The sequence below is a fragment of the Salminus brasiliensis genome, chromosome 5 (assembly GCF_030463535.1).
Source record: "Salminus brasiliensis chromosome 5, fSalBra1.hap2, whole genome shotgun sequence".
Lineage (NCBI taxonomy): Eukaryota > Metazoa > Chordata > Actinopteri > Characiformes > Bryconidae > Salminus > Salminus brasiliensis.
The window spans coordinates 12,417,111-12,431,542 of NC_132882.1; the positions used below are offsets into that span (position 1 = coordinate 12,417,111).

A 14,432-nucleotide genomic window follows, 5' to 3' on the forward strand; every position below is an offset into this window, starting at 1 on the left:
GCTTTGCGTTCTGAGGCGGGTTCTTCCGTGAATTCTACCAATAGCGGTGAAACGGAGCGTCTGGCGAACTGGGAAAGGGGCTGTTTCACGCGAGGGAAAGTTTGGGAGCCTTTAGGAAAACTTGCGATGCCACGTAGTCGGCGAGACTGGCTGCAGGGTCTTCGACACTTTGGCTGGCTAGTTTGCTGTTGTTCTGCAGATATCTGAGTGTAGTTTGTGTCGATATGATCCTGGAGCTGTGCTTTCTCTCTGCAGTCCTGGTCTGTGTCCATGGAGCAAAACTTCCCGAGCCGGAGGTGAAAATCGAGGTTTTGTACAAACCCTTTCTGTGTCATCGAAAATCCAAATACGGGGACATACTTTTAGTGCACTATGACGGATTCCTGGAGAGTAATGGCACTATGTTCCACTCCAGGTAATTGTTGCTGTAGCTGCTGCATGATTTCTGTAGTTAGCTGCTGATGAACTTTAATGCATGGTCTTCATAAACAGTGCACCGAGCTTCAGTAACTTCTGCTATTATAACTACTAACCAGTGTTTTAATGCTTAAAATGCTTAAGTAATGCATGCACGTCCATTGCAGTGTTGAGGCCTTCTAAAAGTCTTGCAACTGCAGTGGATGAGCAGTGATTCTTTTACACATAGCCTACACCTCCTAACACCTATCCCTTCACCTATTAACCAATGATGACTGGAAGCTCTCCAGATCCAAGGTGTGTAATATCAGCATATGTAGGCCTTCTTTTACTTGGTTCCTGTTGATAGTCCAATGGATAGTCCAGTGGATAGTCCAGTGGATAGTCCACTAAGCAAGTGTGAAAGCTGAGCAGAAGACTGGCCTTAACCCTAATTGTTTCTGCTCCTGGAAGCCGTCTTCATGGTGATAAGAATCCAGTGTGGTTCACACTGGGGATCCGGGAGGTCATCAAGGGCTGGGACAAGGGCCTCCAGAACATGTGTTCAGGGGAGAAGAGAAAGCTAACCATCCCCCCATCTCTGGCATACGGCAAGGAAGGCAAAGGTGGGTCGCTTATGTTCAAAGTTCTTGCTCCAAGCAGTCAAGGCCTTCAGATTTCTTGTAGTGTACGGTCAGTGCACATTAAAGCATGTCTACGTCCAAAAGAATTCCACAGAGAAGCTAAATGCAGTTGCTTCTTGCGTATACATAAGGTGTGCTTGTGTTTATATAGGAAAAATCCCACCAGAGAGCACCCTGATCTTTGAAATCGAGATCATGGAGATCCGAAACGGCCCGAGGTCACACGAGTCCTTCCAGGAGATGGATCTCAACGATGACTGGAAGCTCTCTAGATCTGAGGTGTGTAAAATCAGCATTTGTAGGCTTACTTTTGCTTGGCCAGTAAAACCAATACATACAGCCAATCAATTAACACAAAGGGATGCTTTCATGTTTCAGACCTGACCTACAAAATGTGTCTGTTTCAGGTGAAAGAGTATCTGCGGAAAGAGTTTGAGAGACATGGATATCCTGCCAATGACACCCATCATGAGGCCATGGTGGAGGACATCTTCAAGAAAGAAGACGAGGACGAGGACGGCTTTATATCTGCTCGAGAATTCACATACAAACATGATGAACTGTAGACTAAACTATTCACTTTTTTAGTGATACAGTTCCCTCCTCTAGCAATGTTCAAATTCAGAGACTCAACACTAACCACAGCTGATTACACTCCATAGAAAAAAGTACATTTACAAGTGAAAGCATCTTAAGTCTATACAAGGTTATTTGATAACTTATTTCTTGACTTTTTTTACATTTTAAGTCATTTTATGTGATAAAATTGCCTCACTATTATTTATTGTGTACACATTATTGCTTAAAACCCAGCAAAATGATCTCCCAATAGATGTTAATAAATACATAGAATATGTTCTCTAGATCTGGATTGTTCAGGCCACAGGGGGCAGTATGGGTGCAGGTTTTTGGTCCAACAAAGCAGGAGTCCACACAGGGACAGATATTTAAAGACTAAAATCAACTGCAGCCATACCAGCCCTTTATTGATATGAATGGACACCTTTGCTCTAGACAAAATTACACAAAACCAGTAAAAAAATAACTATCTAATAATCTGATAAAAATGTATGTTTATATATAAGTATATATATTTAAGATGCTTTCACAAAATCTTGTTTTCTGTGTAGTATCAGTTTAAATGGTGATGCAGTGAAATGCAGTATATGAGAATGGAGATTCCTGTCAATATGAATATGAATATGCAGTCAGGTGGTCACTGAGTTGAATATATGTTTCTGTTCTCAGAGATCGGTCAATTTCTATGCTGTCTAGCCTTCATGCACTGAGAAGAGGTGTGTGAGCCATTGTTTGTTCTTGAGTGCCTGTTAACATGTGGAACATACGGGATATTTCAGACCAAAGTGAACGTGTTGCTGTTTTTCTACAGTGTTTTACTAAAGAACTGAATGAGCTTTTATGAAAAATAAAAATGTCTTATTAGTGACTTTAGTGTTGTATATTTTAAGAGAACCGTTCTACTGCTGTGGGTGTTTAGCCTGGTGTCCTGGCAGGGATTAAGCCTAGTCCTGGACTACACAGCATTTTGAATGGAGATTTCCCACTAAAAGGAAAGTCTGGGTTTAATCTCTGCCCATGATCGTTTGTAGACACCTGCTTGTTAACCATTTCTTCTGAAATCTAGATTCAGGAGTATTAATCGGGTGTTTTGTAATGTGGAAGTGTGTACCATGCCATCAGTATGTGGCTGAACTGGTGTTCACGTGGCTTCTGCGTTGAGCAAGAAGGCCAAACCCTCCTTTGATAAATGAAGCTAGGATTGAGAGATCTAACTCAGTTAAAATGAGGAGATGAGGTGGTGGTGGGGCAAGGAAGGTAGATTTCCATCTACTACTTCAGTTTATTTATGATTAAATGCTGGAACATTACTGTGAGGATCTGATTGCATTGAGGCAAAAGAGAATAATAATAAGTGAAACCAGGTTTTGATACTATATAATACGCTCTGGATCACCCAGCCCATCCTGAGATGTTGGCCAATAGCTCCATTACTCCAGAGAATGCAGTTTCAATGCTCCACAACCCATTTCTGGGGGGCTCTATACTCCTCTATTTGAAGCTTGGTATTGGACATGGTGACATTAAACTCAAATTGGAACAATACTCCATACTTTACTATCTAACTATTTACAGTTGCTGTGTGAAGCACCAAGTGTTCATTTTAGATATCACCAGGAGGAGGCGCTCTTCATTCAATAGATCAGGGGTGTCCAATCTTATCCACAAAGGGCCGGTGTGGATGGAGGTTTTCATTCTGAACAACCAGCAACACACCTCCCACCTTCCACTGTTTAATCAATTGATCAGTCTAAAAACAACTGATCACATGTGCTTCTCTGCAGCCACACTGGCCCTTTGCGGATAAGATTGGACACCCCTGCAATAGATGATGCTAATCTTTGAGTACCAGAGAAATCAAGTGTATGTGCACCAGAATGACCAACAATCATGAAACAAATGTGACCCAGAAACAGACATTTTAATAACAAAGTTACATTTACATTTTACAAAAAGGGCTTCTGCTTGCTGCCATTAATGATAAAGCATCTGCGTTTACTTGTTCATTGGGTTTATGTGTGTACTGGACGTCACCACACCTGATGTTAAGCATGGTTTACTGAAAAAAAAAGAATAAAGATGATAAAGATGGCCGTGTTTAAATGCTTAAAAAAGACCAGACTTCTTCTCATGTTGGAATGCATGGAAAACAAGAACAGTACTTGCTTAAAAAATCAGCTTATTGAAAACCCAGTGATCTTTTACAGTAACACAGTGCAGTCAGTATGCACGTCTGTATGAGTCCCCACCCTCCTAAACGAGACAGTGAAGAAACAATAGTGTGCTTTTCTTGCGCTTCAGGACGAACTGGACTATGCAACACTTCCATCTTCCACAATAAACCACTCTGTGCTTAATGGCCCATCGCATTCCATCTGCGTATGACAGCCTGTCTTTACAGTAGAGCTTCCTGTCACAACACTCTTCTTAAATAATACAGGACCAGCACCGATGCTGGGCACGCAGCCACACCTCTGAAAAGTTTGTGATTACATGACATCTTGTCGTCTTGTCAAAGTCTTCTCTACATCAGACTAAATGTTGAGACATTTGTGCTGCTGTGCACCCAAAACCAGATGTTGAAAACTAGGCTGAATTCTCAACACTTGACAAAGAAAATGAGACTATTAGTATGAAGGTTGTGCTGAATCCTGAAACAATGGCTGATTGCTACACAGCCATATTCAAGAAACCAAAACTAAAACTGCCACCTCTTACCATGTAAAAGTGCAGTGTTCATGGATGTAAACACACACGCACACACATTACATTTACATTTATGGCATTTAGCTGACGCTCTTATCCAGAGCGACTTACAAGGTTACCTGTATTACAGAGGTGGGTCAGTGCAGTGTTAGGAGTCTTGCCCAAGGACTCTTATTGGTGTAGCACAGCATACAGTCACCCAGACCGGGAATTGAACCCCAGTCTCCCACATGGTGTGGTAGCTCAGTGGCAGGTAGTGGTGTTATCTGTTGTGCCACACAAACCACCACATTACATTTCATACAATCTAAATCAGACTTAAAGCATTTAACCATAGCTTACTGTAAATATCCTTCATATCAACCATATTTATAACTTACCAAAGTACCAAAAGTACTCAAATTCCCTTTAGATAATAAATAAGTGGCTGACGAAATTAAAAGCTGACCAAATGGCTACAGCCATGCACTACCACAGTACGCATGTGGATGAGGTTATACAAAAGCCTTTACAGACAGAAGTCCACAGAAGTCCAAAAATCCACAGAAGTCCAAAAATCCACAGAAGTTCAAAAATCCACTGCTCAGTTTACACTCAGACAGGCAGACGGCTGATGGGAGAGTTACTACTCACGTCAGCTTTTCGACCACTATATTAGATCCTGGAACAGCGGAACAAAGCAGTTTGTGGTTTGTAGCTGGTTTTGGTTCAGTTCTGAGGTTTTTAAACCACTGAATATATGGGCTTGTTTGACTGATCTTGGATTCGATTTCAGCGAATCAGCCCTGGCCATGGTGGTGGGTTTTGGTTTAGGCATTAAGCCTAAACCAAACCCACCACCATGGCTGAGAAATCCCATACATGCAAAAGCTGTGAGGGTTTGATTCCATTCAGTCACAAGACAGTTGATTTGCGGTGGATCACAAACATCAGTCCAACCCAGCCTGAAAGGTTTTCAGTGGCAAAGGGTTCACTCCAGAGAGTGCAGAGCATTGCTGAGTTGTTGGTCAGTGCTCTTCTATGGAGAGCAATATAAAGGTAAGTAGCGTTTAATAACTAGAAGGGTGTGTGGAAACCTTTGAATGAATCTAAACACCAAGATCATCCAAAGTCTAGATATTTTTTTTTTCTCTGTAAAAACAGTAGGGGAGCAATGTGGTAATATGTATCATTATTGTGAGGAATTATGTCCCATAGGCTTTTCAGAGCATGTGATTGATGATGTCAGCACAGTGCTAGAAAATTATATCACAATATTTATAGTGATATTTTGACATGTGGAGGGCAAAATTTGAAAAACTGCTATCCAAACACTATCACATACTTGGTACAATGATTTTCATTAAAATTTCCATTTGCTGCACAATGTCCAATTAAACAGGACTAGTTATGATCTTAGTAATATGACGTGTAGTCGGTCAATGTACTTGATCAGTTTGTAGTTGGTCAATGTAGCCTAGCTGGTAAGTCTGTAATTGGTCAATGTAGCGTAGGTGGTCAGTCTGTAGTTGGTCAACGTAGCCTAAGTGGTCGGTCTGTAGTTGGTCAGCATAGCTTAGCTGGTCAGTCTGTAGTTGATCAATGTAGTTGCTTAGTCTGTAGTTGGTCAATGTAGCCTAGGTGATCAGTCTGTAATTGGTCAGCATAGCCTAGCTGGTCAGTCTGCAGTTGGTCAATGTAGTTGCTTAGTCTGTAGTTGGTCAATGTAGCCTAGGTGATTAGTCTGTAATTGGTCAGCATAGCTTAGCTGGTCAGTCTGTAGTTAGTCAATGTAGTTGCTTAGTCTGTAGTTGATCAATGTAGCCTAGGTGGTCAGTCTGTAATTGGTCAGCATAGCCTAGCTGGACAGTCTGTAATTGGTCAGCATAGCCTAGCTGGACAGTCTGTAATTGGTCAGCATAGCCTAGGTGGTCAGTCTGTAGTTGGTCAATGTAGTTGCTTAGTCTCTAGTTGGTCAATGTAGTTGCTTAGTCTGTAGTTGGTCAATGTAGCCTAGCTGGTCAGTCTGTAGTTGGTCAATGCAGTCAGTAAGTCTTTAAGAACGGATGATATTCACAATATGCTCAGAAAAAGCATCAAGATAACAATATTTATCCAAATATGACAAAAAATAAAATTCTAAATATTGTCATCTCAGAGAAGCTTTTAAGTGCAATATTTTGGCATTATATAAAAAAAGTTTAAAACTGATTCATGTGTGAAATCATACATTTTAAAATAAAAAACTCTCTTCATGTCGTAAAAATATGTATATCATGATACTACTGTCCATGTTAGCCTACCTGTATCCTACCACCAACCAGCTGACAGTTGTGGACATGAGGATTGTGGGTATTGTAGTTTTTTACAATGGCAAACAAACTGGTTGAAGCTTCTCACTTTTGCAAGGAACAAAATTCACGAAAAACACCGGTGTTAGACCTATAAACCTGTTACCTGTTACCGACCTGAGTCGATATGCTACTTAACCGGCGAGAAAACACAGCAGGAGGTTGTGTCCACTGGGCTGGAGGTCCAGTTCATGAGCTACTTCGCCACCGCGGTGCTGCCCTCGTAAAAGCTGCCGGTGGCCGGTAAAGTCCCCCTCACTCTCCTCTTCTCCTTAAACCTGCCAGAGCGGGATACCCTCAGGTTCCTCCGGCAGGTGTTCTCGTTGAACACAGGTTCGAGCTGGGAGTCGTCGTAGGTCTCGTTACTGAGCAGGTTGGAGTTGGTTTGGCTCTCGGTGCCTTGTTTAGCTGAAGGTTTGACCTCTCCGTTTTCTGCCTCATGCTGGACAACAGTCTCTTTCAGGATGTTGGTTTTCTTCCTGCCAGTGAAGGACTTCCACCAGGGATACCTTTCTGCCATCTCTGACTTGTAAATGACCTGAAGATAAATCATTACATAAAAGCCTTTAATAATCAGTGTAATAACAATCATTTCACTTATTTTAGCTACAGAGTTTATTCTCTGTAAAAGAACTTACCAACGTCCCAAACTGTCCGAAGGCTTTGCAGTAATTTGAGATCAGATCTTCTGTTGTTTTGTTTGTTTGTTTGTTTGTTTGTTTGTTTGTTTTTTGATCCCACTGTCTAAACTGTAAAATCAGCGTCCTCAGAGAAATCCCACTGCATCTCATGACACCGTGTTGAACTGCCTGTAACTGTGACAGTATCAGTGAGCTTAGACAAGCACAGAATACACAGTTTACAGTTGCCGTTCTGCACAGACACACACACACACACACACCTTTGTAAAGTTGTAAGACGTCCCCCTGCCTCTTTCATTGGTCTGCTGACTCTGGCAGTTCTCCACACTGCCCTCAAAAAACTGGTTTCAGGTTATCTTGCTGTCATCTGTGAATTGGCAAAAAAGTCGCCTGCGGGCATACCTGCTGGATTGTTTGCCGGTGAAACATTGTGAGCTGCTTCACACCCTTTTATTTGGAAACAGGTAGCTGGGCCACGCCAGATTGCATCGCAACTATTTTACTAGCTTGATAAGGAAGAGCGGGGTCAGATGTCCCAGTCGATAGGTTGAGTGGGTCAGCTTCTTCCTGTATCCAGGGATCTGTGAATAGTTTTTTTTTTCCCTCATGTGACCGAATGTTCTGGGGTAAATCGAGCCAGTGATTTAACTTACTCCACCATATGATTCCCTGAATCAAGCAGCCAAGCTGCCTTGATGCATATATTCTAAGGGAAAATCAGTCCCCAAGAAGGGAATGTGATACCACGGCCTAACAGCAGACTACGAGTCAGGCTGGGATAGGGTTTTTTGCTAGTTTGGATCATACCATCAGCATATGAGGATATGGGAGGAGAACGAAGAGAGGGGAGAACTGGACTGAAGCTCAGATGGCTTCTGCTTATGGAGTTAAGACTGAATTAAAGCAAGAAGACGGGGTGGTGAAGGGTTGCAAAGACTTTGTCATAGACATATGAACAAGGTAGTGATTTACATGAAGTATTTATAGGACTATAGATTGGGAGGACGGGCTCCCGGCATGTTCCTCCTCCCAAAGTGTTGTTATGTAATACTTTTATACAAAACATTATTGCATGAAGGTTTGCACGGCCTTCTAAATATAGCCTCAGAAATGTATTACTCCTTAGGTGTTGATTGGCATTAGGCGTTGAGACTGGTTAGGCAGCTCAAGTAATCTCATTAGGAATCGTCAGCTGAGGACAACTTCAGAGTGTCATAAATTATCTGACTCTTCAAACTTTATTTCTAACATTCAACAAGCATGAACTATCCTAAGCAGCTGGCTGATGATCTGTAATTAATGCCTACAAAGCAGGTCTCAAAGCAGTTCAAGCTCACGATTCCCACTGTATGAAATATCATTAAGACATGACAAGTGAAGAACTGTGAAAATCAAGGCAAGATCTTGCAGACCAAAAAAACTCTCAGATAGAACTGCTCTTATGCTGGCCTAAAAGGCAAAGCACAACCCCCAGATGACAGCCAAGTACCTTCAGGAAGGTTTATCTCATCTATCTACTGTGCACTGTTGCTTGCTCAAAGATGATATGAATGGAATAGGCGTCAGAAGGGGACCTTACATGTTGCCTTTATTACAAAAGTCAACTTCTGAAGTACACACATTTTTGGATTGTGCACTAATGCAGTTATTTGGCCATAATCACCAAGGATAACTTTGGAAAACCAGAGCAACATTTCATGACTAGAAGCACTTGCCATCAGTTAAGGATGGGGGTAGAGCTGTTATCATTTGGGGTTGACACAGGGAACTTTCCAGGAGAAGGTATAAGCAATGAATTCCTTTTAATTAGGGAATGAGTTCCACTATATTAAGGAATTAATTCCACTAAATATCAAAAGGTATGAAAGGTCCGGAAGCAAAAATGGAAGATAAAAACTGGATAATGATCCAAAATATACCTCAAAATCCTCAATAAACAATTTAAAACAATGCAAACTGAAGCTTCTGCAATAAGTTCTTAGTTTGGGTAGATATTAAACATGCTGTGCCGCCAGACAGCCCAAGAAAACTGCAGACGTGGAAGAATTCTGCAAGAAAGAGTAGGTGGAAAATTCCATAAAAGTGTTTGCAAGCTGTGATATCAGCCAACGGAGGTGCTACGAAAAACTGACTTAGTAAGGTGTCACACTGCACATGCTACAATAACCATTTTCTTCCATATTGTTATTCTGTATCGAGTAACTTAAATAACTGGTCGGGCATTTTTTGCTGCAGAAATTTGGCAGAAAAACACATTAATTGTTTACTTTTGTCACAAACAAAAGCTGCCAAATGATGATTATTTTGAATTAATACACTCCAAGCTTTTGCATTTTGATTCTTTATATCTAATTTCAGCTTCTTCACAACTAACCCAATGTGTTAAACCATAACTTGCTTTCCATCACCTGCTCGTTCATAGTTTCTTTCAAAATCAAGGGTTTTCAAAAGGTTGGTCCTGCTTCTGTGATAGTAGTAACTGTCTCTACAGTCTACTAGATTTTGGAGCACTGCTGTGAGGATTCGTTTGCAGGTCAGGATGTTGGATGATCACCACCCCACTTCATCCCCAGCTCACCAACTCATCCCAAAAGATGGATGGAGCACCAGCTATCATGCTGGGGGCTTTATACTCATCTAGTTCTTATTAGACATGGTGCCAATAAGTTCATGTTTATCTGCTCCAGAGATTCTAGGACAGGATTCTAGGATTACTAGACAAGCTGAGTGTGTGTGCATTGCAATTTAAAGTAGCTGAATGCATTCTTTAGAAGGGGTGTCCACAAACATTTGGACATATAGTGTATATTAGGAAAAAATATGACTTAAAATGGAATTGTCAGTGGTTGGGTTTACATATTGCCTTGGATTAATGCACCCCTAAACTGGGACGAATTGAACAACAAGACAAGGGAACATCTTAAAATAGGCATAGTCATTATGCAGGCATTTCACTTCTGTCTCATTAGTCCCTGGCAAGGGGACAACCTAAGTAAAAAGTGGCTCATTTACTCCCACTGTTGCTACATGAGCTATGAAAAGAATTGACAGACGGAATGTATCTCTTACCTTACTTCTAGACAGGCTGCCAGCAGGTATCAAAACAAGCTAGCTTACCACTGAAGTAATAATAACCTAATCTTATGATCTTTTTAGATTATATACTTATTTTCTTACCATACTTAAAAGAAAATAACAATATCATATATATATATTCTTTTATAGCCCAGGCTGCTGTTTCACGTGTGTAAGCAAACTTAGCAAAAAACAACATTTTTGTCATGCAAAAATAAAGAAAATATAACCATGGAGCTTTACATAATTTAATAAATCATTATTTGATAAATTACAATCATAATTACATTCTTCACAGAAAATACTTTTCATAAAACAAATTTTTAGAAAGGTCTCATATCAAATGAACAACTTTAACAGACAAAGACAACAGAACTAGCTGTGATTATGTCTTCCCAGCACCCAGTCCACATTGGCTCACATGCCTGCATCACAGTCTGAGACGGTCAAATCGCTCCTTATGAGTACCACCCTTTAGACAGTAACAAGCAGTGTGCTACACGAGTATATACAAGCACAAAGGAACCACACTGAATGTTTTCTGTGCCTTTTTCTCCAGGTTTTCTGGCAAAAAAAATAAAAAGTAAAAGGGATTTTGGGGATTATATTCATGATCATTGACGACACAGAATAATGAAGAATATTTACACTCTTTGCAAAAGACAAAAGTGCTTAAAATTGGGTCATCTCATTGTAGCACACATTACAAATGTGTGCATATTCTGTACATATCACTCATTACAAAGAATAAACAACTTTTGAATCAGACCATGAAATCAGTATCAGTGCAACACACTGAGCACAGTCCAATCATGTACCATGCAGCAATTTACATTATTTGGTTTCAGGGGAAAAAGTACTTTTACAGTAATTTTACTGCATCACACAAAGAAATAAAGATCAAAAATAAAAAATATACTTTTTGTTTATACTTTGTAATTATTGATCTAATTCATTGATTTGCATGGGATCACATTAAATAATAATACATATAAAAAAATAAAGCAAGAGCATTTTAACTGATCAAGATAGCACAGTAACTCGAAGTCTCAAGATCATGTGTTAGAGTAGCACTCTGATTTCACAAAATTATTCTAATAACAATAATAGTAATTATTATTATTATTATTATTATTATTATTATTACAGCACATGTAGTGTAATCCAGAATGCAATGAAGCCATGTTTTGCAGTTGTCCACCAAAAATAGGGTCTGATTAATGGCTACCATTGACCATTCAGAAACCACTTCAGCAAATGAAGGCCATCTGCTGTTCTGTTCAAAGTATAAAACTGTTTACAGTTGAAGTGTTTAGAACAGGATATCTTCATGCTCAATCAATAACTGTACAATTAGTTTCTGGTGCCTCATGTCGTTGAGGCTGGCGAGTGTGTTCTGGTCTGGCGGCTGCATCAGAGTTGGGCCAAAGACGATTCCCAGGTTCTCTGCATTCATTAGATTGTCTTTTTCATACATGGTGACCCTAAAGGCAAAAGAGAAAGCACTTCAAATATGCCAACACTGCAGCCTTTCAGCGGTAACCATGCAAAAAGAGACAAATGACCAAACTGACTTTCTTCATCTTCCTTCAGACTTTCTAGAAAATGTGTGGAAGCCAGTCAAATCAGTGCATACCAGTAAAGCCCTTTTCTTAGAAAGACATGCTATACTTCTTCTTTAACTGACAAGCACAAGCACATCTGGACAAAGTAGAACAAATGGATGGGGAAGTCTAATATTTACATTTATATTTACATTTATGGCATTTAGCAGACGCTCTTATCCAGAGCGACATACAAGGTTATTCATATCACAGAGGTGGGCCAATGTAGTGTTAGGAGTCTGGCCCAAGGACTCTTATTGGTGTAGCGCAGCATAGTCACCCAGACTGGGAATCGAACCCTGGTCTCCCACATGGTGTGGTAGCTCACTGGCAGGTAGTGGTGTTATCTGTTGCGCCACCAACCACCTAATATCCTACTATTTGACTGCAATTCCTTTATTAAACTACAGAAACTACAAAGAAAGTGCAAAATTGAGATGTGTCTCACTTCTTTAGGTGGGTCATCAGGTAGCGAAGGGTTTCATAGTGGGCAGGAGGAAGCTGTAGAAGGCCATCATGGACTGCTTCTAGCCTGGCGTCAGGGTCATTTATTTCTGTACAAGAACACAATGTCTAAACATAAGGCTAAACTGTGAATTTAAACAGTTAAAACAACACAAAAAGCTGTGTCCAAGTTGTTTTGCCTTACATTATGGTCAGTTAAAGCAACACTATGTAGCAATTTTGCCTTACAATAGCAGCTTCAAAATAATTGATCTATTGACTTGTAATAAGGGAGAATGGTGTCTCTGTCATTGCAACTCTGGGCTATAACGCTGCTACTGCACTTTGTCACTTTGGTGGAGATGCACAAGGACTTCTCACAAAGGTCCATAAAATCCTGTAAGATTAGGTTCACATTACACTTTAAAAGGCTAAAGTAACTCTCAGCCAATTTTTTGCCTAAATGTGACAGATTTTTTCAGGGCTGTGTGGACATGTCACTTTTGAGTCACTTTTATATGTGGTCCTAAACCGGATATGTATCCAATTTGTGGGCATGTGACATGAATTTCAAGTGTTTTTTTTTGGCTATATGAATGTGCTTAGTGCGATCGTCATCAACCAGCACGGGCAGTACGGCTAAACAACAGAGGAGAGGAACAGCCGTGACAACAGCGGTCTATCTTTTCGCTTTTAACTTGTCAACAAATGCATGCATACAGCTGTCCATAAGGGTCCAAAAGGTACAGCTGTCCAAAAGGCTCATAGAGCAATTTATATATATAGCAGTGGAATAAAAGTGAATTACACTCCCCACCTGTAGGGGGAGCTTGGGAGCAAAACATTCTTGCATAATGCTGCTTTAAATCAAATATGTCCAAAAGCTCTTACTTGCTGCTTGTATGAATTTGGAATAGACGTCGAAGGTGATGACTGGAATAGGCAGATCGCGCAGATAGAGCTTCAGGGCTCCGGTAATGGTGTTGATGTCTGAATAGGCACTGGCACTGATATCTGCCTTCTCCCCATCTGTGGAAGAGAATGACAATGACCTGTCATCTTGAGAATGAACATCCAGACTGTATTGTGTGGCCTCAGACAAAATGTACACAATGGAATATGGCTATTCAGTGTAGATGGCACATTTCCAGCAGTATCTGGAAGCATAGTTTCATGGTTGTTACATCAGATGCATCAATTTTTAAAGATTTTTTTTTCTACACCCACCTCTGTCAAAAGCCAGCCTTACGTCTTCTATATGCTCTGTGAAGCCTGACACTCTGTAGAGCCCCTCTGACTTCAGCCCTTAAAACAGCAAAAAGGCAGCATTCAGCTAAAGGTTTACCATATATAACGTTTATGCCATACAGTAAAGCCAAGCATAACTTTAACTATAAGGTTTAATCAGAAATACATGTAAACTGGAGAGAAATTAATGTCTGGCCAAACCTGGTTACACCATATTACATAAGACTTACATAATCCTACTATTTCATGTTTAATATTTCATTTAAACAGAGAAACTACACGGTACAACAGACAGGAAAAACAAGATGAGGTCAGGGCTATCGAATGATCTTAGGATTAATCTTTTTTTAAAACCTAATAGGAAGGGAAAACACCAATCAGTCATAACTTTAGCACCACCTGCCTAATATTAAGCCACCACAACCGATCTGACCATTCAAGGCATAGACTCCACAAGACCTGTTGTATCTGACACCAAGACATTAGCAGCAGATCCTGTAAGCAAGTCCTGTAAGCTGTGAGGTAGGGCCTCTATGGGTCACACCTATGACTCTGTTGCCGGTTTACAGGTTGTCCTTCCTTGGAGCACTTTTGGTAGGTGCTGACCACTGCATAAGGAGGACACCCCTGGCAGGAATACCTGCCTGATGTTATGGAGGTGATCTGGTCTAGTCATCTAGCCATACACAGTTTGGCCCTTGCCAGTTTGGCTCAAGTTCTTATGCTTTTAACACATCATCACCTTCAAGAACTGACTGCTCACCT

At 40.6% G+C, this 14,432-nt stretch overlaps 3 protein-coding genes across 3 annotated transcripts in view; 1 reads left to right on the plus strand and 2 right to left on the minus strand.

Annotated features, from left to right (window-relative positions):
- The first annotated feature begins 133 nt into the window (after positions 1 to 133).
- fkbp14 (FKBP prolyl isomerase 14) lies at positions 134 to 2,487 on the plus strand. Its single transcript, XM_072679398.1, has 4 exons — positions 134 to 415; positions 871 to 1,022; positions 1,192 to 1,319; positions 1,448 to 2,487. The coding sequence occupies exons 1-4, from the start codon at positions 225 to 227 to the stop codon at positions 1,604 to 1,606; spliced, it is 630 nt and encodes a 209-aa protein (XP_072535499.1). The 5' UTR covers positions 134 to 224; the 3' UTR covers positions 1,607 to 2,487.
- A 4,364-nt stretch (positions 2,488 to 6,851) lies between these two features.
- LOC140555472 (proline-rich protein 15-like) lies at positions 6,852 to 7,175 on the minus strand. The gene has a single exon (XM_072678723.1). It carries the CDS (start codon positions 7,173 to 7,175, stop codon positions 6,852 to 6,854), a length of 324 nt encoding a protein of 107 aa, XP_072534824.1.
- A 3,430-nt stretch (positions 7,176 to 10,605) lies between these two features.
- Positions 10,606 to 14,432, minus strand: part of chn2 (chimerin 2) — a 54,143-nt gene continuing 50,316 nt past the window's right edge. Inside the window, exons 10-13 of the mRNA XM_072678725.1 lie at positions 13,647 to 13,724; positions 13,311 to 13,448; positions 12,424 to 12,529; positions 10,606 to 11,855 (exon numbers count right to left, since the gene is read on the minus strand). Of these exons, the coding sequence (XP_072534826.1) occupies positions 11,684 to 11,855; positions 12,424 to 12,529; positions 13,311 to 13,448; positions 13,647 to 13,724 (494 nt within the window). The 3' untranslated portion in view covers positions 10,606 to 11,683. The remainder of the gene's footprint in view (positions 11,856 to 12,423; positions 12,530 to 13,310; positions 13,449 to 13,646; positions 13,725 to 14,432) is intronic.